Source organism: Mobula hypostoma, chromosome 5 (genome assembly GCF_963921235.1).
Source record: "Mobula hypostoma chromosome 5, sMobHyp1.1, whole genome shotgun sequence".
Taxonomy (NCBI): domain Eukaryota; kingdom Metazoa; phylum Chordata; class Chondrichthyes; order Myliobatiformes; family Myliobatidae; genus Mobula; species Mobula hypostoma.
The window spans coordinates 113,010,029-113,035,721 of NC_086101.1; the positions used below are offsets into that span (position 1 = coordinate 113,010,029).

Here is a 25,693-nt window from a genome sequence, read left to right on the forward strand (position 1 = left end):
GGGAAACATCCTTTCCACATCTACTCTGTCTAGGCCTTTCAACATTTGAAATGTTTCAATGAGATCCCCCCTTTATCCTTCTAAATTCCAGCAAGTACAGGCCCAGAGCTATCAAACATTCCTCACATAATAACCCTTTCATTCCCAGAATAAGTCTTGTGAACCTCCTCTGAATCCTTTCCGATGCCAGCACATCTTTTCTGAGATGAGGACCCTAAAACTGTTTACAGTACTCAAGGTGAGGCCTCACCAGTGCCTTATAAAGCCTCAGCATCACATTCCTGCTCTTGTATTCTAGAATTCTTGAAAGAATGCTAACATTGCATTTGCCTTCCTCACCACTGACTCAACCTGCAAGTTAACCTTTAGGGTGTTCTGCACAAGGACTCCCAAGTCCCTTTGCATCTCAGAGTTTTGGATTTTCTCCCCATTTAGAAAATAGTCTGCATATTTATTTCTACTGCCAAAGAGCATGACCATGCACTTTCCAACATTGTATTTCATTTGTTACTTTCTTACCCATTCTCTTTACCTCCTCACCCCGTCTATTTTCGCAGGGATCGTTCCCTCCATGATTCCTTGTCCATTCGTCCCTCCACACTAATTTTTCTCCAGGCACATATCCCTGCAAGCAGCCAAAGTGCTACACCGCCTGTCCACCTCTTCCCTCACCTCTGTTGAGGGGCCCCAAACAGTCCTTCCAAGTGAGGCAACACTTTACCTGAAAATCTGCTAGGGCCTTCTATTGTGTCCAGTGCTCCCGTTGTGGCATCCTCTACAATGGGGGACTGCTTCGCTGGACCGCCACAAAGTCTGCCGGTCCATGGCCTCCTCTTGTGCCAAGATGAGGCCACCCCCGGGATTGAGGAGCAACATCTTACATTCCGTCTGGGTAGCCTCCAACCTGATGGCAGGAATATCAATTTCTCCTTCCGGTTAAAAAAAAAACCCTCCTCCAACCCTCTTCTTCTATTCCCCACTCGGACCTCTTACCTCTTCTCACCTGCCTATCACCTCCCTCTGAGTCTCCTCCTCCTTCCCTTTCTCCTATGGTCCACTCACCTCTCCTACCAGATTCCTTCCTCTCTAGCCCTTTATCTTTCCCACCCACCTGGGTTCACCAATCACCTTCTAGCTATCCTCCTTCCCCTCCCCCTGCCTTTTTATTCTGGCGTCTTCCCCCTTCCTTTCCTGTCCTGAAGAAGGGTCTTGGCCCGAAACATCAACTGATTATAGATGCTGCCTGACCTGCTAAGTTCCTCCAGTGTTTTGTGTATGTTGCAGTATTTCCAGTATCGTGTTTCAGATTGACCAAAAACTGCACTACCTCTGATCTACCATTAATCCCCTTCACTAACTCTCTTGTTTTCTAGAGTAATATCACTTGGGTGTCTTATCCGACAACTGATCCTTGCTATTAATTCCCATTACCGTCTCAAGAGAAGAATATTATTAATTGTGATTATTGGCAATGCAAGCCAGTGGGTTGGAACATGAGGCAGATGGCTCCCTGAGCCAGCGAAGAAAAATAGGTTTCAGCAACAGTCAGTCATTAAAATGAAGCTGACATCAATCCTTGTCTGTCAGCTAGGCTGACTGCTTTTCACATGCCCGTCATTCCATTCTGATTCCCCTCCCAGCTTTCTACACAGGGTTATCACTCACGCACAAATAAATAAACAATCTCCTTCGTAAGTCTCTGCTGAAGTAATTTTTATCCTCTTGGTGTCAACATTCAACATTTGGGGCAGCACGGTAGTGTAGTGGTTAGCACAGTGCAGGCAACCCGGGCGCAATTCCTGCTGCTGCCCGTATTGAGTTTGTATGTTCTCCCCGTGACCAACTGGATTTCCTCCAGGTGCTGCGGTTTCCTCCCACGGTCTAAAGACCTACCATTTGGTAGGTTAATGGTTCAGTGGTTCAATTTAACATCAGGGAATGTATGCAGTATACAACCTGAAATTCTTACTGTTCACAGACATCCACAAAACAGAGAAAAAATAAGAGAGGGAGGGCTTGCTTCCAGCCTGCACCTGGAGATAACGAAACACCAGGCCGGCAGAAGAGACTAATCCGCACTGTATGACAATAAGTACATCAATAAATAAAATTGAGAGTGTCATAGAGTTACACAGCACAGAAACAGGCCCTTCAGCCCAACACATCCATGCAAACCAAGGTGCCTACCTGAGCTTATCCGGTTTGCCTGCATTCGGCCCATATCCCTCTGAACCTTTTCCATCCAGTGTCTTTTAAATGTTGTACTTGTGCCCACCTCTATCTCTGGCAGATCATTCCACATATTCCTGGGTTGGACATAACATGCGGCGCGGTAACATAGTGGTTAGCGCAACGCTTTACAGTACCAGCAGACACAGGTTCAAATCCCGCTGCAGCCTGTAAGGACTTTGTCCATTCTCCCCCTGACTGTGTGACTCCAGTTTCCCCCCAAAGATGTACCATTTGGTAGGTTAATTGGTCATTGAAAATTGTCCTGTGTTTAAGCTTGGATTAAATTGGGGGATTGCTGGGTGGTGTGGCTGAAAGAGCTGGAGTATTTCAGTAAAATAAAATATCTTCTGGGGCTGGAGGACGGTCTGTGTCTGTGAGTGGGTGGGAGGGAAGAACAGCTCTTGTATTGCTGTTGCTTTGTTGCTTGAGTTCAGTTTTTTTGCATTCTGTGTTGTTCAGTGATATGGTGAGATATATGCACTTTGATAATAAGTTTACTTTGAACCTTGAGCATTATGGGCACGCTACGTTGGTGCCAGAATTTGAGGCGACACTTGTGGGCTGCCCCAGCGTATCCTCAGGTTGTGTTGGTTGTTAACACAAACAATGCATTTCACTGTGTGTTTTGATGCACACGTGATAAATAAATGAATCTGAATCCTCACAGTACATTTATTATTGAAGTATGTATGCAGCATACAACCCTGAGATTCATCTTCCCCACAGACAGTCACAAAGAACCACGGAACCAACCCGTTCAAAGATAAACATCAATCATCAACCCCCCCCCCACCCCAAGTGCAAACAGCAACAAAAAAAATTAGCAGAAATGCAGAGTATAGAACACAAAATCAAAAGACATTATATTTCAATTCATTACAGCTCAGTGTTCATTATCAGCAGGCCACCTTGATTGAAAAATTGTCCAAAAAGAAACAAAAAGAAGTGACCAGAACACATCATAAACCTGAAATAGAGTGTAAATGTACAATCCACATCAATTAAACCTTGCTGCGGCACCATCTGCTAACAGCATCGAGGGAGAGAGAGAGAGAGATCACTCAAACGCAAGGATCTTCCCTCAGGAGCAGTGAGCTGGCTCTTCGCACTCGTTTCAATGATTTCAATCTTCCTTGGTTCTTTAATCGGCGAGAGATGGAATCGATCATGGGCTGGCGCCCTGTCTCCCGGCTTCCCGGCCTCCATGCCGCACGCTTTGGCCGCAACCTCATGAAACACTCTCGGAGACAGCAAAATGCCAGATTGCCCGATCGGCCTGAAATCTCACCTCTGTGTGGGAAAACTTGTCCCTTGGATTCCTGTCACTCTATGCCCTCTAGTTTTGGAGTCCCCTATCTGGGGAGAAGACAGAAAACATTCATGATTTTGTGTACCTCTGTAAAGTCACTTACTGAGGGGCGCCTGGGAAATAACCCTAGTTTGATCCTGGCAAGATACACTGAACCTTTTCTGCACTTTCTAGCTTTATGAGATCCTTATAGCTGAGCAACCACAACCCACACAGTACACCAACTGCTGTCTTATCTATAAGTAATCTTTTCCACCAAGGGGTCAGACTACAACTGGAGTGTTAAGGGTGAAAGGTAAGAAGTTTAGGGGGAACACAAGGGGTAACTTCTTCACTCAGAGAGTATTGAGAGTGTGGAATGAGCTGCCAGCGCAAAGTGGTGGATACGATTTTGATTTCAAATTTCAGGAGAAGTTTGGATCGATACAGAGATAGGAGGGATATGGAAGGTTATGGTCCTGGTACAGGTCAATGGGGCTATGCAGGTTTAATGGTTCAGCATGGTCTGAAGAGCTGTGGTTTTCTGTGACTACTTATACAACCGTATGTTGTAAACATTTAGAATTTAAATCCCATCTGGATGCACTTGGCTGTAAAAGGAATAAAAGAGAACTAAATATAAGAACTCACAGTCCCACAAATCTTCCCCAACATTCAATATGATTGTAGCTGATATGCCCAAGCCGCCAACTCCTTATGGTCCTCAATTTCCCATCGATTTGGAAAAAGAATTCTCCCTCCTTTAAAATGCCTTCAGTCATCTAACATTGATACATGTGCTTTTGTTCTTCCCTCTCTCTGCCGCAAGAATGATACCTCCCTCCCTCGTTAGAGAGAGAGCCTGGGGCATGTTGAAGTGTTGGGATGAAAAGTGGTTTTTTATGGACTCTAGATCATAGTCTCTTTGGGGATTTGATGTTCCTTGCAAGGTGGCCAATGGTTGGGGGCGATGCTGGTGCTTTTGCTGAAGCGGGGGGGGGGTGGATAGGTGGAGAGGGGGCTTTGGGGTTCTGACATTTTCCTGTCATCCATTCATAGAGGGGCAGGTAATGTTGAATGGGCAAGAAAGTGGCAAATGAAATGCAATGTTAGAAAATACATGGTCAAGCACTTTGGCAGTAGAGATAAACGAGCAGACTATTTTCTAAACAGGGAGAAAATCCAAAAATCTGGGATGCAGGGGGACTTGGGACTCCTTGTGCAGAACACCCTAAAGGTTAACTTGCAGGCAGTGTCAGTGGTGAGGAAGGCGAATGCAATGTTAGCATCCATTTCAAGAGGTGTAGGGTATAAGAGCAGAGATGTGATGCTCAGGCTTTATTAGGCACTGGTGAGGCCTCATCTTGAATATTGTGAGCAGTTTTGGGCTCCTCAGCTACGAAAGGATGTGCTGACATTGGAGAGGGTTCAGAGGAGGTTCACAAGGATGATTCCAGGAAGGAAAGGGTTATCATATGAGGAACATTTGATAGCTCTAGGTCTGTACTGGCTGGAGTTTAGAAGGATGAGGGGGTGATCTCATTGAAACCTTTAGAATGTTGAAAGGCCAAGACAGAGTAGATGTGGAAAGGATGTTTCCCATGGTGGAGGAGTCTAACCTCAGCCTCAGGATAGAGGAGTGTTCATTTAAAACAGAGATGCCAAGAACTTTCTTTAGCCAGAGGGTGGTGAATTTGTGGAACTTATTATCACAGACAGCTGTTGTGGCAGGTCGTTGGGTATACTTCAGACAGAGATTGATCGATTCTTGATTGGACATGGCATCAAAGGTTACAGGGAGAAGGCCAGGGAGTGAGGATGAGGAGGGGAAAAAAGGATCAGCCCTGATAAAATGGCGCAGCAGACTCGACAAGCCAAATGACCTAGTTCTGTTCTATGTTTTATGGTCTTATATTCTTTGAGGTTTTCTTCTGTTTCGTGGATGTGTGCAGAGAGTAAGAATTTCAGGTTGTATATTGTACACATTCTCTGATAGCAAATGGAACCTATAACCTTATAGAACAGGGAATTCAAGAAATTCACCAACATACATGAAAAGTTGTTCCTTGGTACCTTAGTTATAAATGCCTAGTTTCAGATTCATTTATTTACCAGATGTACATTGAAACTTATGGTGAAATGTGTCTTTTGCACTAACAGCCAACACTTAAAGATGTGCTGGGAGCAGCCCACAAGTGTCATCACACATTCCAGCACCAGTGCAGCATGCCCACAATGCTCAGCATGACAACACAGAACACAACGCTCTACTGTAGAGGTTACCCAGCTTCAATTCCCACCGCTGTCTGTAAAGAGTTTGTACATTCTCCCTGTGACTGTGTGGGTTTCCTCCGGGTGCTCCGATTTCCTCCCACAGTCCAAAGACGGACAAGTTGGTAGGATAACTGGTCTTTGGCTCAAAGGGTCGGAAGGGCCTATTCTGCGCTGTGCTCAATAAGTAAACAACAAACAAACAACAACATCAAAACAAGTCCCTTTCCTTTCCACCCACCCACTCATGCACGTACACATGCACAGACAGGCCTCCAACCCCAAAAACAGTTCTCCAGGGATTTTTCAGACAATGAGCCTCTGGTTTCTCCAGCGGTTTCTCAGTTTCATAGACCCGTCAGCCATCAAGCTTCAATGACCCCCTTACCTTGTAAATATGTCCCCTCATTTGAGACTCTCCTGCCATTGAAACCATTGCAGCAACTACCTTGTTGTGATCAGTAGTGTCCAAGATGTCTTCAAGGAACGGTGCCTCAGGAAAGTGGTGTCCATCATTAAGGACCCCTTTCACCTAGGACATGCCCTGTTCTCATTGCTACCATCAGGAAGGAGGTACAGAAGCCTAACACCACATACTTACAGGAACGGCTTCTTCCCTTCTGCCATGTGATTTCTAAATGGATATTAAAACTATGAATGCTACCTCATTACTTTGTTTTTTACACTACTTATTTTGTTTTAACTAATATACATATATGCTTACCGTAATTTACATTTTTTCTATATTTATCATGTATTGCATTGTACTGCTGCTGCAAAGTTAACAAATTTCACAACATATGCCAATGATATTAAAATTCTTCCAAACTCCAAACAATGCATATCAAACTTCTGTAGCCATTGGTGACAGGGCAGCCCCCTTATCCCAGAGCAGCAAATGGTCTAGAGCAGGGGTCTTAACGTATGTTATACCATGGACCCCTTTGGCAGTCTAGTGAAGCCTATGGACCCCTTCTCAGAATAATGTACTTAAATATAGAAAATAAAATACACAAGATTACAAGAGAAACCGATTGTATTGAAATAGTTTTCAAAATACTAAAACAAGTTTGTGATATAGTACTATATGTGCTTCTTTATAACACATTAACAAGTGATGACTGTGCAGTAAACAATATTTTGAGATATTTGTAACAACTGCAATGTGATATGAAAATATCTGTGATTTCTGTTGGTGACAAAGTTACAGGTACTGCTAATACTACTGTGGTTTGTTATCTACATTCATCATTGAAGAAAATTCTAAATTTCAGTTAGAGGCTAGTGAAAATAAAGATGTGTATTTCTTCCCATCCAAGTTCGTGGATCCCCTGGAATCTATCCACATACCTCAGGACCAAGAACCCTTGGTCTATCACAAATGTGAGGAAATCTGTAAATGCTGGAAATCCAAAGCAATGCCACACAAAATGCCAGAGGGACTCAGCAGGCCAGACAGCATCTATGGAAAAGAGTAAACAGTCTATGTTTTGGGCCGTCCTGAAGAAGGGTCTCAGCCCTTGATCTAGAGAAACTCAGCAAGGTGAGCAGTGACTGTGGGGACGAAGTAATTGCAGGGCTTCGAACAAGCTCTGCCTATTCTGTGCACACCCCCGCTCCCCACCCCACAGTTACTGCTTGACCTGCTGAATTTCTCCAGATTGCAGTCTTCTGTGTCCCCTCTCATTCCAGAACTTGGCCTCATTAATCTTTTCAGGATCACCTCCAACACTAATATATCCTTCCATAAGACTACAAGACGCCCTTCGTCAGGACAGCCCAATACATAACCTGTTTACTCTTTTCAGTAGATGCTGTCTGGCCTGCTGAGCCCCTCCAGCATTTTGTTTTGTATTTCCAGTATTTGCAGATTTTCTCACGTTTGTGATAGGAGCAGAAAGATGTTCGGCCCGTTGAGTCTGCTCCACCATTCCATGTTGGCTGATTTATTATCCCTCTCAAACCCATTCTCCTGCCTGCTCCCCATAACCTTTACTAATCAAGAACTTGTCAACTTCTGTTTTAAAGAACACGCTTCCTTGGATAAGGAAACCAAAACAGCACACATTTCTGAAGGTGTGGTCCCACCAAGCTCCTGTATGACTGCAGCAACCTCTGCTCCTATCTTCAAATCTCCTTACTATGAAGGGGACCATCCCATCTGCCTTTTTAACTGCCTGCTGAACATGGAGTTTACTTACTTACTGGTGTACAACAACATCCCAGTTCCGTGGCATCTCCCCTTTTCCTAATCTAACACCTTTCGGATAAAGTGTCATCAAGCAAACTGCTGAAGTAGATAAGCCTCACGTTTATCCACCGTAGTTTGCATCTGCCCACAGCTTAGTGGTTAATGAGACACTATTACAGCTTGGGGCGTCAGAGGTTAGAGTACATTTCCAGCAATCTCTGTAAAGGGTTTGCACATTCTCTCTATGAAGACTTGGTTTTCCTCCCACAGTTCTAAATTGGTCATTGATCATTGTAAATTGTCCCACAATTCTTCTTGTTGGGGCCTTTAGCTCCCAGTGGAGCATCGGCTGTTGATGACCTTGCATCTCCATTGTCCAAAGCCGATGGTATGGTTGGAGTTCATCAGTGTTTCTGTAATCGATTGTATCTGCTGTACAGGGGTTTGACCCATACAGCTTCACCAGAGCCCTGTTCCACTTCTCATGACAAGAACGTAGGGGTGGGCTTTGAGAGGCATCCTGTGATTAGGCTAGGGTTAAATAGATGATTCGCTGGGTGGCACAGCTCGTTGGGCTGCAAGGGCTTGTTCTGTGCCCGATCTCTAAATAAATAAATAAACCTCTCTGGAGCTTCTCTGCATCCACCTCATGGCTCACAGCACCACCCGGCTCTGTAATGTTTACAAACCTAGTATAGAATTCACTTCTCTCATCCTAATCATTCAGAGCGATTGTGAACAGCTGGGAGGGAAGAGATTTCAAAAGTCAAAGTAAATTTATTGGTCTGGACAACAAATTTTTTTGGAAAATGTTACTCCCTCAGATTTTTTTTTGGTTATGAGAGACTGCTTGACCATATATAATATCAGACAACTTGTATCACATCGCAATTTAGAGAAACAAGAAATTAACTTTCATTGAATACAATGCATTTAATTGCATAGCAATGCTGACACTTTGCAGTAGTCCAACTAAGCTAAAAATGTTTTGTTGATAATTTTCTTTTGTACTCAGTGTCTGAGGCTTCTTGCTTAAGTGTCCAACAATAATCGTCAGTATTGCTGGATTCCAGTTGCCCTGGTACTGTTTCTCCGTGTCCTGGTGAAAGCGTTCACCATGCTTGTCACTGACAGTGCCAAGATTTGCAGGGAAGAAGTCTAAATGGGCATGCAACAAATTTAAGGAGCCTAGGCTTTGTCTTAGTCGCCAATTTTACACTCAAAGTAGAGCACATAGGTGTTTTAAATGAGAGGAGTCCTGCTCTGTCTTTGACATTTAAGCACATACTCGCCACAAATATAACAGAAAGTATCCTGGCTATAGCACCATTGTTGAGACATTTTGATATTACAAATAGTTCTGAAAAAACTTAATTGTAATGAGAACACACAATATACTATGCACTTAGGGCACCTGCATCAATGTGTTCGCAAACCGATATACATGTAAACGCAATGCATAAACAGTGTGTGCATAATATAGCCTTTTATAGCCTTTCTAGAAACTATCCTGCCTAAGCATGCCTGCACTTTTCAGTTTACATTGGGCACCATTTTAATTGGCTTGAATTTTGAATTGAAATAAGAAATATAGGGAATTACAAAAAAATGGTGTATGATATGGAAATTTCACATTCAGCGGCCCCAACTCCATTTGATACTCCTAAAAGTATTCAGGAAGCAATACCTTTGTTGTTCAGCATTATCAAAGTGCTTATATGTCACAACACTCTACCGTGAAATTCATTTCCTTAAATGAGGGTGATATGAGCTGTGCGTTGTAGTCCAGGCAATGTATCTGTAGCTGATGGATGGCTTTCCCAATAGAATTGCCATCTTTTCAGTACCAATGTCTAAGTGGAAAGCAAGTGAAATAATGTTTCTGCACCAGCACAGTCTTCTGATGAGAGGATTTAGCCGCTGCTCACTGCATCACTGCTCTCTTGTACCTCTTCAGGCTTCAGCTACTGTTATCATACCAAAAGAACACCATCGGTTTGTCATCGGCAAGAACGGCGAAAAGCTGCAGGAGTTAGAACTGAAGACAGCCACCAAAATCAACATCCCTCGGCCGGATGACCCCAGCAACCAAATCAAGATCACAGGGACGAAGGAGGGTATTGAGAAGTCTCGGCACGAAATTCTGCTTATCTCTGCAGAGCAGGTACACATTTCCTGTTGAATTACTATATTTCATGTTTGTTCTGACACTTACTGTACTTCATAGACTGAATTGTGGCTGCTATTCTCCTGAGGTACTGATATGCTATCCTTCTGGCATCCCATTATAGAATGGGAAGGGGGAGAATTGCTCAAATTAAATTTTATTATCTAAGTACCTATATGTCACCACATACAACCCTGAGATTCATTTTCCTGCAGGTATAATCAACAAATCTATAGAATAGTAACTATAACAGGATCAGTGAAAGATCAACCAGTGTGCAAAAGACAACAGACTGTGCAAATGCAAATATAAATAAATAACAAGAACACGAGAGAATGAGTTAAAGAGTCCTTAAAGTGAGATCATTGGTTGTGGGAACATCTCAATGGATGGGCAAGTGAGTGTAGTTATCCCCTTTTATTCAAGAGCTTGATGTAGTAACTGTTCTTGAACCTGCTGGTGCGAATCCTGAGGCGCCTGTACCTTCTACCTGTAGGCATCTGTGAGAAAAGAGCATGTCCTGTGTGGTGGGGTTCTCTGATGATGGACGCTGCTTTACTACTATTGTGTCCCTTATAGATGCGCTCAATGGTTGGGAGGGCTTTACTTGTGATGTACTGGACTGAATCCACTGTCTTTTGTAGGAGTTTCCATTCAAAGACATTGATGTTTGCATACCAGGCCGTGATGCAGCCAGTCAATATGCTGTCCACTGCACATCTATAGAAGTTTGTCGAAGTTTTAGCTATCATGCTGAACCTGCGCAAACTCCTAAGGTTAGAAGTAGAGACGCTGCCGTGCTTTCCTCGGGATTGCACTTATGTGCTAGGTCCACGACAGATCCTCTGAAATAGTAACACCCAAGAATTTAAAGTCACTAACTCCCTCCTCCTCTGATCCTGCAATGAAGACTACCTCATGGACCTCTGGTTTCCCTCTCCTGAAGTCTACAATCAGTTCCTTAGTCTAGCTGACATTGAGTGAGAGGTTGCTGTTATGACACCACTCAGCCAAATTTTCAATCTCCCTCCTGTATGCTGATTCATCACCACCTTTGAATTGGCCCCCAACAGTGCTGTCATCAGCAAACTTGAATATGGCATTGGAGTTGAATTTGGCAAACTTGAAAATGACATTGAAGGTTGGAACCATTGCTTCCACTCCTTGCCAAAAAACACCCTGTTCCCTTGCCACCCATTAGATCCTGCCGCTTGGCCACTCTCTCAGACTGTCCCAGAGTTTCAAACCCTTTTGTGCCTGGGCCATGCCCTCATCTTCCTCCAGGCTCCAAACTCCAGAACCCACTCCCTAAACCTCTACACCCTTCCTCCATGGATAGTATTTTGATCTCCTGTCCTTCCAGTTCCCATTTTTGTAATGTGTCCTGCTTAACATTCATGAGGTAAATCTTGGAACATCTCTTTTCAGTAGAATGTGCTGTCATTACTGAACATAAGACCATAAGATATGGGAACAGAATTAGGCTACTTGGCCCATCGCGTCTGCTCCACCATTTCATTATGGCAGATCCATTTTCCCTCACAGCCCAATCCCCTGCCATCTTCCTGTATCCCTTCATGCCCTGACTAATGAAGAATCTATTAACCTCTGCCTTAAATATACATAAAGATTTGGCTCCACGGTTGCCTGTGGCAATGAATTCCACAGATTGACCACTCCCTGGCTAAAGAAATTCTCACTCATCTCTGTTCTAAAAGGACATCTTTCTATTATGAGGCTGCGTTCTCTGGTCTTTGTCTGCCCCACCATAGGAAACGTCCACTCTATCGAGGCCTTTCAACATTCGATAGGTTTCACTTAAACCCCTCCCCCCATTCTTCTGAATTCGAGAGAGTACAGACCCAGAGCCATCAAACGCTCCTCGTATGGTAACCCTTTAATTCCTGGAATAATTTTGTGAACCTCCTTTGAACCCTCTTCAATATCAGCACATCCTTTCTTAAATAAGGGGCTGAAAACTGCTCGCAATGCTCCAAGTAAGGCCTCACCAGTGCCTTATAAAGCCTCAACTCAACATGATGAATATAAGCCACTAGTTGCACCCTGTCCTTGAGCACAAGAGCTGGGATTTCATGTTACAGCCGTACAAGATGTAAGCAAGACTGTACCTGGAATATTGTGCACAATCTGGCTGCCTTTCGACAAGGAGGATGGGATTAAGCTGGAAAGGGTGCAGAAAGATTCACAAGGTTGTTTCAGGGACTAGAAGGTCTGAGAGACTGGGTAGTCTGGGACTATTTTTTGGAGCTAAGAAGACTGAAGGATGACCTTATGGAGGCTTACAAAATTATGAGGTTCATATTAAAGTTCAAAGAAAATTGTGGTCAAAATACAGAATGCGTATGTTACCAATATGAGATTCGTTTTCTTTTAGGCATTTACAGAGAAAAGAGAAGTGCAATAGAATTTTACTAAAGTCGACACACAAATGGACAAAGGCTGATAAGATAAAATGGATTGTCACAGTATTTTTCCCCCAGTGCGGGGAAGTGGGCACAGGTTTTAGGTGAGAGTGGAAAGATTCAAAGGGGACCTGAGAGGGAAGTTTCTCAGAATGGTGGGTATATAGAATGAGCTGTCAGTGGAACTAGTAGAGGCAGGTGCGATTACAATGTTTATAAGATATTTAGACAGGTTGACTGATAGGAAGGGTTTAGAGAAGTGTAGGAATAATCCAGCAAATGGGATTACCTCAGGAAGTCTTCCTGGTTGGCATGGAGGTGGGCTGAAGGTGCTGTTTGTGTGCTGCATAACCCTATGACAGTATGAACTTCTTCACCAGAGAGTGTTTTGAGTTTAAAAACAACACTAACTTAGGGGGTAATAAAGGCAAGTACTCTCCCAGTATTATAAAGTTACCCAGGCAAGCACTAGAATCATCAAGGCACAGAAGGCTGTAAACCAAGAGTTGGCAATTGGGATGAATATAGATGGGTATTTGAAGAAGGCCTTAAAATCAGTCGCTCAGGCAGTTGGGGCTCATTAGCCATGCTTGGCAGCTCATCTAGAAAAAAGAAAACTCTGATCTCAAACCTACGCTGCCTTGCGGCTATAGCCAATCATGGAGAAGGCTTTGGGATTAAAAACTGAGGCAAAAATCCAGAGCCAGAGTTCCAAAGGCAGTCCTGCGTTTAGTTCAACTCCTGCAACGCTGCTGGTGGCCAAACTGTATCAGTCCCTGACATTCCTTTGGGTTTGCCAGATGCATAGAGTTGCTACATGGGCGACAGCTTGCTCTCCATATTGTACTGCTCTGGCCTTTGTATCTAGACAGCTAGGACACAACATCTGTGGTCAACCCAAATCGACAGAGTCCTCAATATTTGATGAGTGGCATGGACCTGGTGGTCCAGAGACTGTTTTGTGGCTCTTTGATGCCTCTCTGGCTGATATTTCTGGCTGGGATTCATGCACTGAAGTTTGGTGGGATTTGATTTGCAAGTGTTTGTCCTTACAGAATTTTCTCATAGAAGCAATGGTATAAAATGTCTCTGTAAAATCTATTTAACAGATGAAAAGTATTGACTACAGGAGATGGGATGTTGTGTTGAAGTTGTATAAGAAATTGGTGAGGCCTAATTTAGAGTATTGTGTGCAATTTTGGTCACCCAACTACAGGAAAGATGTAAATAAGTTTGAAAGGGTACAGGGAAAATTGACAAGGATGTTGAAAGATCTGGAGGACCTGAGTTATAAGGAAAGATTGAATAGGCTAGGAATTTATTCTTTGGATTTAAGAGGAGATTTGATAGATAAAATCATGAGGGATATAGATACAGACAAGCTTTGTCCACTGCGTTTGTGTGGAACTATAACCAGAGGTCATGGGTTAAGGGTGAAAGATGAAAAGTTTAAGGGGAAAGTTAGGGGAAGCCTCTTCACTCAGAGGGTCATGAGAGTGTGGAACAAGTTTCAAGCACAAGTGGTGCATGTGAGCCCGATTTCAATGTTAAAGAGAAGCTTGGATAGGTACATGGATGGTAGAAGTTTAGAGGGATATGGACCCAATGCAGGCTGATGGGCGTCGGCAGTTTAAATAATTAAGTCTGGAATAAATGGGCTGAAGGGCCTGTTTCTGTGTTGTTTTTTTCTTTGACTCTATGAAAATGTGTCATCCAAAATGGTGGGAGAACTCAGCAGGTCAGGTTGCATGTATGGAAATGAATAAAGAGCTGACATTTCGTGCTGAGATCCTTCATCAGGATTGGAAAGGAAGTGGGAAGAAGTCAGAATAAGAAAGCGGGGAATGGGGAAGGAGTATAGAAGCTAGAAGGTGATGTGAAGCCAGGTGAGGGGGAAGGAAAATGGGTCGAGGAGGGGAATGGTTATACACTGAATTTATTGCCAATATGCACTATACACATCTGACAGTAACTAATGGCTTTTACTCAACCACGCATCATCCACCTTTAACCGAACTATTCCATTGTGTTTATAGAGAGTGTTCAGGAAGGGGTGGAAAGGGAGTGGTGCAGAGGCTGTCCTCACCTTAACAGAAGTGTTCTCGCCCTGATCCTAGGACAAGCGGGCCGTGGAGAGAATAAATCTCGAGAAAGTCTTCCATCCCTTCATTGCCGGTGCCTACAACAAATTGGTCCAGGAGATCATGCAGGAGACTGGCGCTCGCATTAACATCCCGCCGCCTAGCATCAATAAGGATGAGATATTCATCACTGGCGAGAAAGAGCCCGTGGCCCAGGCAGGGATCCGCATCAGAAAGATCTATGAGGAGAAGGTTAGTCCTGCATCCTTGCATCACAATGAAAGCCTTGTATTTATACTCCACCTCAACACACCACTCAGATTCCTCAAAGCTTCAGTTGTAGTTTCTTAGGTCTGCTTACACTGGGCAACAATTTTTTTCCAAAAGTGTTATTTCCTCAAAATTTTATTTTGATTATTAGACCACATGAAGCTGAACACAAACATAATTTCAAACGACTTGTATCATGTAAGAATTTGGAGAAACAAGAAGTTAACTTTTATTGAATATAATTGCATAAAAATATCATTTGTACTCAGTATCTGAGGCTTCACGCTTAAGTGTCCAACAGTAATCAGCCAGCATTGATGGATTCCATACTGTTTTTCCAAGACCGCAATGCTCTGGAGAAACCTTTCACCATGCTGGTCACTGACAGTACCAAGACTTTCAAGGAAGAAGTCTAAATGGGAATGCAGACAATGAATCTTTAGTGACAGGTTATACTTCATGGTTTTGTATGCTTGAAGCATGTTGTCAACCAGCTGCATGTAGTTTGGTGCTCTGTAGTTGCCAAGAAATTTTTCAGCAACATCCTTGTATGCTTTCTCTGGACCCACCAGAACAACTTCAAGTTGCCGGTCGTTGATGACCTGTTTGATTTGTGAACCAACAAAACTGCCTTCCTTAATCTTGGCATCAGTTATTCTGATTTGAATTATGAATTGAAATAACAATTATAAGCAATTTCAAAAAGTAGTGTGTAATAGGGAAATTTCATGGTGATTTTCATGATCAGTAGCCCAAAATCTTTATTGTCCAGTATTACAGCAGTTGTGCAGGGCATCGGCATACAGTTTTGGCCTCCCTAGCAAAAAACATCCTTAACACAAGTGATTCTGCAGATGCTGGAAATCCGGAGTCACACACACAAAATGCTGGAGAAACAAAGCATCACAGCTGACAATTGTTAATTCGTCTTCTTAGATGTTGCCTGTCCTGATTTCCACCAGCATTTTGGGTGTGTTACTGTACATCCTTTTTGCCACAGAGAGTTCCCAATCTTTTTTATGCCATGGACCCCATTCCATTAACCAAAGTTGGGAACCCCTGATCTAGACCAATTCTGGAGATGAAGGGGTTGCTGTGTGAAAGGAGATGGACATCAACTTGTTATTTACTGTTTAGAGATTTTTAAAGAGATTAATAATATAGCTTCATTTGTGATATAAGTACATTGAAATATCAAAGCATACAGAGAAGCGTGGTGTTTTTGTCAAATGTAATCAGCGAGGACATGTGATTAGGAAAGAGGAGTTAGAATGCACGGTATTTATGGGAAAGATTGAAGGGAAGGAAGCAAGAGGAAGGCAAAGACAAATGATGGAGACAGCAGCAGAGAACTGGAAATGAATACCAATGAATTGATCCACTTGACCCGAAACAGGAGTGTGTGGGCCTTGGCAGTCAAAGCTTAAACTGGGCACGGCACCTGATGATGATGATGATGATGATGATGAATCAGCGAGGGTTGTAACAGGGTCAGCCTGCAAGTGTCGCATCACTTTTGGCACCAACGTGGTGTGCCCACAACTCACTAACCCTAACCCATACATCTTTGGAATGTGGAAGGAAATCAGAGCATCCAAAGGAAACTCACGTTGTCACAGGAGAATTTATAAACTCCTTACAAACAATGACGGAACTGTACCCGGTCACAGACTCTGTAATAGCAGTACGCTAACCGCTATACTACAGTGCGACCCATAAAAAGAAGGAAATAATAATAAATAAACAATAAATGTCGAGACATGAGATGAAGAGTCTTTGAAAGTGAGTCCATAGGTTGTAGGAACATTTCAATTATGGGGCAAGTGAAGTTGAGTGAAGTTATCCGCTCTGGTTCAAGAGCCTGATGGTTGAGGTGTAGTACTTGTTCATGAACTTAGTGGTATGAGTCCTGAGGCTCCTGTACTTTCTTCCTGATGATCCATGTGACTCATTCAGGCTCCTGTTTTTTTATTTGTTCACACTGCCTTCTCTCCCTGATGGTGCCAGTTACTGCTATCAATCTTACCAAATTAATGAAGACTGATATTCAGCTCCAGTCATTTAGCTAACACTTACTCCTGTTCCCCAATGTCCTCTGTTAATGCTATAGCTCCTCTGTTGGTGTGGACTCTCTCCCTCAATACTTCCCCTTGCTTTCGGTTTTCTCTCAAAACGCTGACTTATTTTTCATCCCAAGTGAATGTGAGACCATAAGACGTACGAGCAGAACTGTACCATCAGGCCCATCAAGTCTGCCCCACGTTCAATGACTGGGGTTGCAAGGGAATATAAACCATTCTCCTACCTTCTTCCCATAATCTTTGACACCCTTCTTAATCAAGAAACTTTCAACCTCCACTATAAATATGCCCAATGACTTGAACTCCATAGTGATCCGTGGCAGTGAATTCTAGAGAGTTACCACTCTCTGCCTAAAGAAATTCCTCCTCATCCCTGACCTAAAGGGATGTTCTTGTATTCTGAGGCTGTGCCTCCAGGTCCTAGATTCTCCCAGTATAGGAAACATCCTCTTCACATACACATTAACTAGGCTTTTCAACATTCAAAAGGTTTCAATGAGACCCCCCTCATTCTTCTGAATTCCAACCAGTACAGGCCCAGAGCTCATTTGTTAACTGCTTTATTCCAGGATCATTCTCATAAACGTCCCCTGGACCCCCTTCAGTATTAGCACATCCTTCCTCAGATATCCTAATCATCATTATGTGCTATTTCATATGACGTAGGACAATTGTGGTCATCAGTGATCTTGTTGGCAAAGTTTTTCTACTGAAGTGAACTACCTCGACTATACCTCTTCCCATCCTGCCACAAGCAAAAATGCCATTCCCTATTCCCAGTTCCTCCGTCTCCGCCGCATCTGCTCCCAAGATGAGGCTTTCCATTCCAGGACATCTCAAATGTCCTCTTTCTTTAAGGATCGTGATTTCCCTTCTGCCGTCATCAATAATGTCCTCACCCTCATCTCCTCCATTTCCCACACTTCGGCCCTCACCCCATCCTCCCCCCACCACAACAGGGACAGAGTTCCCCTTGTCCTCACCTACCACCCCACCGGCCTCCGGATCCAGCACATTATCCTCCGCAACTTCCGCCACCTTCAACAGGACCCTACCACTAGCATGTCTTTCCCTCTCCACCCCTCTCCGCTTTCCGCAGGGATCGGTCCCTTTGCGACTCCCTGATCCACACGTCCCTCCCCACGGATCTCCCACCCGGCACTTATCCCTGTAAGCGTAAGTGCTACACCTGTCCCTACACCTCTCTTACCACCATTCAGGGCCCCAAACAGTCCTTCCAGGTGAGGCAACACTTCACTTGTGAGTCTGTTGGGGTCATCTATTGCATCCGGTGCTCCTGGTGCGGCCTCCTCTACATCGGTGAAACCTGACGCAGATTGGGGGACCGCTTCGTCGAGCACCTCCGCTCCATCCGCCACAACAGACAGGATCTCCCGGTAGCCACTCACTTCAACTCTGCTTCCCACTCCCATTCAGATATGTCCATACATGGCCTCCTCTACTGCCATGATGAGGCTAAATTCAGGTTGAAGGAGCAACACCTCATATACTGTCTAGGTAGTCTCCAGCCCCTTGGTATGAACGTAGAATTCTCCAACTTGTGGCAATTCCCTCCCCCTCCCTTCCCCTGCCCCCTCCCCCAGCTGCCTATTACCTCCCTCATGGTTTCGCCTCCTTCTACTACCCATTGTGTTTTCCCCTATTCCTTCTTCACCTTTCCTGCCTATCACCTCCCTGTTTCCCCTCCCCCACCCCTTTATCTTTCCCCTTACTGGTTTTTCACCTGAAACCTACCAGCCTTCTCCTTCCCACTCTCCCCCCACCTTCTTTTTAGGGCCTCTGCCCCTTCCCTCTTCAGTCCTGACGAAGGGTTCCGGCCCGAAACGTTGACTGATCGTTTACACGGATGCTGCCCGACCTGCTGAGTTCCTCCAGCATGTTGTGAGTGTTGCTTTGACCCCAGCATCTGCAGAGTATTTGGTGTTTTCTACTGAAGTGATTTGCCATTGCCTTCTTCTGGGCAGTGTCTTTACAATATGGGTGACCCCAGCCATTATCAATACTCTTCAGAAAATTTTCTGCTTGGTGTCAGTGGTCACATAACCAGGACTTGTATATGCACCGGCTGCTCATACGATCATCCACCACCTGCTCTCATGGCTTCACTTGACCCTGATTGGGGTGTGGAGCAGGGTGCGGAGGGGGGGAACGGACAGACACAATGTGCTACACCTTCTGCAAGGGTGACCTGCTGGCTAGCGGAGGGAAGGAGCGCCTTGCACTTCCTTTGGTGGAGACATATCTCCATCCTGCCACCCTTCGCAGATAAGGGGCCAAAAACTGCTCACAAGTCATGGTGAATATTGATTCATCCATCTCCCCTCCAGTACTGTGAATGGTGCAGTCTGGATTAGAATGGCAACAGTTCAGCAGCCAAAAAGAAGCCACATCATCTCCACCTTGCAGCCAGCTTTGCTTTGGCTGAGGGGCATTAACCTCTTCAAAGTTAAAAGTAAATTTTATTATCAAAGTACATATACATTTCCTTTTACTTCCCTGAGATTCATTTTCCTGTGGGCATACTCAGCAAATCTATAGAATAGTAACTATAACAGGATCAGTGAAAGATTAATCAGAGTGCAGAAGACAACAAACTTTGCAAACGCAAGTATAAATAAATAACAAGAATGAGATGAAGAGTCTTGAACGTGAGTTCATAGGTTTGTGGGAACATTTCAATTCTGGGGCAAGTGAAGTTGAGTGCAGTTACCCTCTTTTATTCAAGAGCCTGATAGTTGAGGCATAATAACTGTTCCTGAACCTGATGGTGCAGGTCCTGAGGCTCTTGTGCCTTCTAGCTGATGGCAGCAGTGAGAAGAGAGCATGGCCTGGGTGGTGGGTGTCTCTGATGATGGATGCTGCTTTCTTACGACAGCACTTCATGTAGGTGTGCTCAGTGGTTTGGAGGGTGTTACCTGTGCCATACCAGACTGAATCCATGACCTTTTGTAGGATTTTCTGTTCAAAGCCATCAGTGTTTCCATACCAGGCCGTGATGCAGCCAGTCAATTTACTGTCCACCGCACATCTATAGAAATTTGTCAGAGTTTTAAATGTCATGCCAAATCTCCGCAAACTGCTAAGGAAGTGGAGCTGCTGCTGTACTTTCTTTGCAGTTGCACATGGAAGTGCTATGTAATGTAACCCAAGTAACACAGCCCGAAATGTTGACTGCTTAATCCTCTCAATAGATGCTTCCTGACCTGCTGGGTTCCTCCAACATTTTGGATTTCCAACATCTGCAGAAACTGTTGTGCTTATGTAATTTAACCAATTTTCCCTGCAGAGATCAATGTGCCAGCTGGTTTTTGCAAACTCTTGCTAACTAAAAAGTCACAGTCCTTTCCCACAATTTCCCAGTCGTGTCCCCGGAATATGAAGTGATAGCTTCCCCTTGTTCCGATGACACCCCGTCCCACATCAACTGCTGTTACCTGATTGCTGACTATAAATAACCACTCTATCAATTCCTTCTGACTTTCCACCTGTGGTGTGTCTGTTAGGTCGATGATTATACATTCTACAATATTTTTCCCCTTCACCTCCAGTCGCCTCTGACCCAAGTCAGGTCATCTCCGACCCCTATCTCCGGTCCCATCCGACTCCTGTCTCTCGTCATCTCTGACCCCTATCTCGAGTCACCTCCAACCCCTGTCTCAACTCACCTCTCACCTCTGGTCACCTTCGACCCCTGTCTTCTGTCAGCTCCGACCCCTATCTCCAGCCATCTCCGACCCCATTTCTGGTCACTTCCACCCCCCCACCTCCAAAACTCTGGTCATTTCTGACTCCCGTCTCCCGTCAGCTCCAACCCCTGTCTCCTGTCACCTCTGAACCCCACTCCACCTCCGCTCACCTCCAACCTCCATCTCCCATCACCTCCAACCCCCTCCCCCCCACAATCTTCAGTCCAATCTGACCCCTGTTTTCACCCACCTCCGAGCCCTGTCTCCAGTCACATCCATCCCTTGCCCTCCCTGTCAGAGCTTGGATGCTTTTCACAATACAGCTCAGGGAGGATAAACTGGCTTTGGCAGGAGTCCCTAGCAGATTTAACAGAACGATACTTAGATTCCAAGGCTTCAGTTACTATTGAACAAATTAAGATCGTGTTGCCCTAAATTTAGTTTATGAGGTGATTTTAAAATTTTAAAATATATTAAGGAGGTCTGATCAGATTGGCAGAGGTAAGCTATGACTACTGTTTCGGGAATCCTGGAGTTTGGGGCACTGTCTGAAAATGAGAATCAGGTGTTCCGAGCATCTTTTTGTGCACCGTTGTACACCTGTTTTCCATAGAGGTCAATGAATAATTGAATTGTTAATTCTACATTTGACATTGGAGAGGGTCCGGAGGATGTCCACAAGAATTATTCCATGAATGAAATCATTAACCTATGAGATGTGTTTGGCCCTGCGCCTGTACATGCTAATGTTTAGAAGGATGAGTGGAGTGGAGAAATCTCAAGAAACATACTGAAATATTGAAAGGCCTAGATAGGGTGGGCATGGAGACAATGTTTCCAGTTGTCAGGCGGGTGTAAGACCAGAGTGCACAGTTTCAGAATATCGGAGATGAGGATTTCTTGAGTCAGAAGTACGTTTGTCGAGCTCATTGCCACAGACAGCTGTGGAGTGTATTTAATCCGGTGATTGATAGGTTCTTGATTAGTAAAGGGTGTTAACGGTGAGAAGACAGGAGAATAGGTTCAAGAGAGAGAATAAATCAGCCATGATGAAACAGTAGAGCAGACTTGATGGGCCAAATGGCCTAATTCAGATCCTATATCTTATGATCTTGTGGTCTAAATATTAACTTCAGTGTACCAGAGGGGATATTTCCCCCACCCCAAATCCAGCTCAGTTAATTTGGGCCTAATATTTCTCCTCGACAAACATCCCAATCACCATCAACAAGACTGGAGTTCTGATTTCACATCCCACAGCACAGACTAAGAAGAGAAGACTACTCATAAACTTAAAAAGTAACATACAGTCCGTGTCAACATGCCTCTAACCAGCTCTGAAAATTTTAACGGCCCTCCAGTGCATTATGGGCCAGCCTGCACTATTTGCTCAATCTTCCAAGGTGATGCAGCAACCTAGTGACATGCAGACAGCCATTCTCAGTCCCATAGTCCCATGTCGCAAGGCTGCACAATGGAAAGAAACACCTCTTGTAACCATGCAATTGAATTTAACCAAACCAGCAGTTTTGTTTGATGTGTTCTGACAACAGGTCTAGGTTTAATTCAGACTGAGTATGAATAAAGTGTTTGTGACAGAACCCATTGATCCACAAGGATATCTCTGTGGTAGAGATTCCCTTCAGACAATGTAATATTGCAGTAGAAAAGCAGAATCCATCATCAAAGATCCTCACCACCCAGGCTCTTTTTTCGTTGCTGCCATCAGATAGAAGGTACAAGAGCCTCAGGATCTGTACCACAAGGTTCATGAGCAGTTACAACCCCTCTCAACCATCAGATTCATGAATAAAAGCAGAGAATAGTTACTATTCTATAGATTAGAGAGATTCCACTCTCCCCCTCCTCTCTCCGCCTCTTCCCCCTCCCCTTCACGTCCCCCGCATCTCTCCTCCCCTTCCCCTTGTCGCTCTGTCCTGCTCTCCACTTCTCCCTCTCCCTTTACCCTCTCCTCCATTACCTCCATCTCTCCCCTCTCTCTACCCTTTCTCTCCCATTTCCCTCTCCCCTTCTCCCACCCTCTTCCCTGCTTTCCCTCTGCTCTATACGTCTCTCCCCCTCTGTCCCCACCCTCTCACCCCACCCTCTCGCGCTCTCCCACTCTCCCCACTCTCTCTCCCCTCCCCCTATCGCCCCCCCTCCCCTCCCTCTCGCCCCTCCCTCTGCCCCCTCCCTCCCCCCTCTCTCCCCTCGTCCCTGCTTTCCCTCTGCTCTATATGTCTCTCCCCCTCTTTCCCCTCGCCCCCACCCTCTCCTCCCCCTCCCTCTCCCCCTCCCCCTCCCCTACCTCTCCTTCTCCCCCTCCCTCTCCCCCTCTCTCTCCCATTTCCCTCTCCCCTTCTCCCAGCCTCTTCCCTGTTTTGCCTCTGCTCTATACGTCTCTCCCCCTCTCCCTTCCCCTCTATCCTACCCCTCTCCCCCCACCCTCTCGTGCTCTCCCTCTCTCTCCCTTCTGTCTCCCCCTCCCTCCCCTCTCCCTCCTCTCTCCCATTTCCTTCCCCTTCTCCCACCCTCTTCCTTGCTTTCCCTCTGCTCTATACATCTCTCCCCCTCTCTCTCCCCCTCTCTCTCCCCCCTCTCCCCCTCTCTCTCCCCCTCTCTCTCCCCCTCTCTCCCCCTCCCCTACTCCCCTCCCTCCTCTCCCCCTCTCTCTCCCCCTCTCCCCCTCTCTCTCCCTCACTTCCCCAGTTTCCCCCTCTCTCCCCCCACTTTCCCCCACTCTCCCACTCTTTCCTCCTTCCCTCCTTTCCCCCCTCCTCTCTCCCTCTCTCTCATACACACAATCATCTCCCCTGTGACACATTACTGCCGTAATCGTTCTCAGTCTAAATCTATTTAAATGGTGTTATGCTCCTGGGAACTGTGCAGCTAATTGGATAAATGGGTACTTAGTAAATAGGTTTATTATTGTCACATGGACCGACATACAGTGAAAATCTCTGTTTTACATGCCATCCATACAGATCATTTCATTACAACAGTACATTGAGGTAGTACAAGGGAAAGCAATAACTGAATGCAGAATAAAATCTACATGATCGCCCACACCGAATGGCAAGGTACCCAAATGAATGATGGGGTTCCTCTGGGAGCTCCAACTTTCTTCCACCTTCCAAAGACATATGTGTTAGGGTTAGTAAGCTGTAGCCATGCTATGTTGGCACCAGAATTATGGTGATACTTGCGAGCATTCCCCAGCAAAATCCTCGGTGATTTGATTTGTTGGAAATCACTGTAATTTTTTGAAGTAGATGTGACAAATTATGCTGGTCAATTTAAAAAAACCTTGAAATAACTGACAAAGTGTACAGTTTTTCTTGAAGTACAGTTTAATTGTGATCTGGAATTTGTAGCATAGTGGTTAGCACAATGCTTTACAGTTCAGGTAACCTGGTTTCCTCCCACAGTCCAAAGATGTACAGGTTGGTAGGTTAATTGGTCATTGTAAGTTGTCCTGTGATTAGGTTAGGTTAAATTGGGAGGATTGTTGGGTGGTGAGGCTCAAAGGGCTGGAAGGCCCTATTCTATGCTGTATCTCAATAAATAAATAGATAGATACATGTGTGTGAAGGGTTGGTGGAAGCAGAATCAATAGTAACATTTCAAGGGCTGAGCACCACACACAAAATGCTGGAGGGACTCAGTAAGTTAAGCAGTATCTACAGAGGGAAATATCCAATCTGTACTTTGGGCCAAGAGCTTCATTAGAACTGCAAAGGAAGGGGGGAAGAACCCTGAATAAGAAGGTTGGGGGGATGGAGAGGAATACAAGCTGGCAGGTGATATGTGAGACCAGCTGAGGGGGGGAAGGTGGACTGGGGAGTGGTGATGATGAGAGAAATAAAATAATTGTTAGTTGTGTTATGATGCTTCTTGCTGTTAAATAGCCAGTGATGCTCTTCCACTCTGTAGGCTCATCATCACAAAGTCACAGATAAGTACAGCACAGAAACAGGCCCTTCAGCCCATCTAGTTTGTACTGAGTCATTTAAACTGTCTACTCCCGTCGACCTGCACTGGTACCATAGCCTTCCATGTCCCTACTATTCACGTACCTATCCAAACTTCTCTTAAACGTTGAAATCGAGCTCGCATGTGCCATTTGCTCTGGCACACTCTTATAACTCTGAGTGAAGAAGTTTCCTCTCATGTTCCCCTTAAACTTTTCACCTTTCACCCTTAAACTTTTCACCTTTCACCCTTAAACTTTTCACCTTTCACCCTTAAACTTTTCACCTTTCACCCTTAAACTATGATGTCAAGTTCTAGTCCCACCTAACCTCAGTGGAAAAAGCCTGCTTGCATTTACCCTACCTATACCCCTCATAATTTTGTATATCTCTATCAAATCTTCCCTCAATCTTCTACGTTCCAAAGAATGAAGTTCTAAACTGTTCAGTCTTTCCATATAACTCAGTTCAACCTGACCCGGCAACATCCTTGTAAATTTTCTCTGTACTCTTTCAACCTGTTTGCATCTTTCCTGTAGGTAGGTGGCCAAGCATTGAGGATAGTTCTCTAAAGAAAGATAAATTAAACTCTAGCCAAAAGGAACCTAGTAGTCTCAAGATAAGAGGAAAAAGAAGAGAGTGAAATATTCTCTGTTGTTTAGTTACTTCTTTGCTTGCAACAACTGTCCAACAACTGGAAAGAGTCTCAGTGGTATCTTTTTTTTCTCTCGACAGAAACGCAAGACCACAACGATATCAGTCGAGGTAAAGAAATCTCAGCATAAGTACATCATAGGTCCGAAAGGCAACACCCTGCAGGAGATACTGGACGTGACTGGAGTTTCTGTGGAAATGCCATCACTGGAGAGCAGCTCTGAGACCATCATTCTCCGAGGTGAACCTGACAAACTCGGCCCAGCTCTGACTCAGGTCTATGCTAAGGTAAGTGAGATCCCTGACTGCACCGAAATTATTTTGTCATCTGTGGATCCAGGAGTGTAAATGCCGTGC

The 25,693-nt window shown here is 44.7% G+C and overlaps 1 protein-coding gene across 7 annotated transcripts in view; it reads left to right on the forward strand.

Annotated features, from left to right (window-relative positions):
• LOC134346925 (vigilin-like) overlaps nt 1-25,693 on the forward strand; it is a 269,588-nt gene that overhangs the window by 152,008 nt on the left and 91,887 nt on the right. For all 7 annotated transcript variants that reach the window (XM_063048789.1, XM_063048785.1, XM_063048790.1 and 4 more), the window contains 3 exons: nt 9,940-10,146; nt 14,690-14,905; nt 25,418-25,624. In XM_063048789.1, coding sequence (XP_062904859.1) covers nt 9,940-10,146; nt 14,690-14,905; nt 25,418-25,624 — 630 coding nt within the window. The remainder of the gene's footprint in view (nt 1-9,939; nt 10,147-14,689; nt 14,906-25,417; nt 25,625-25,693) is intronic.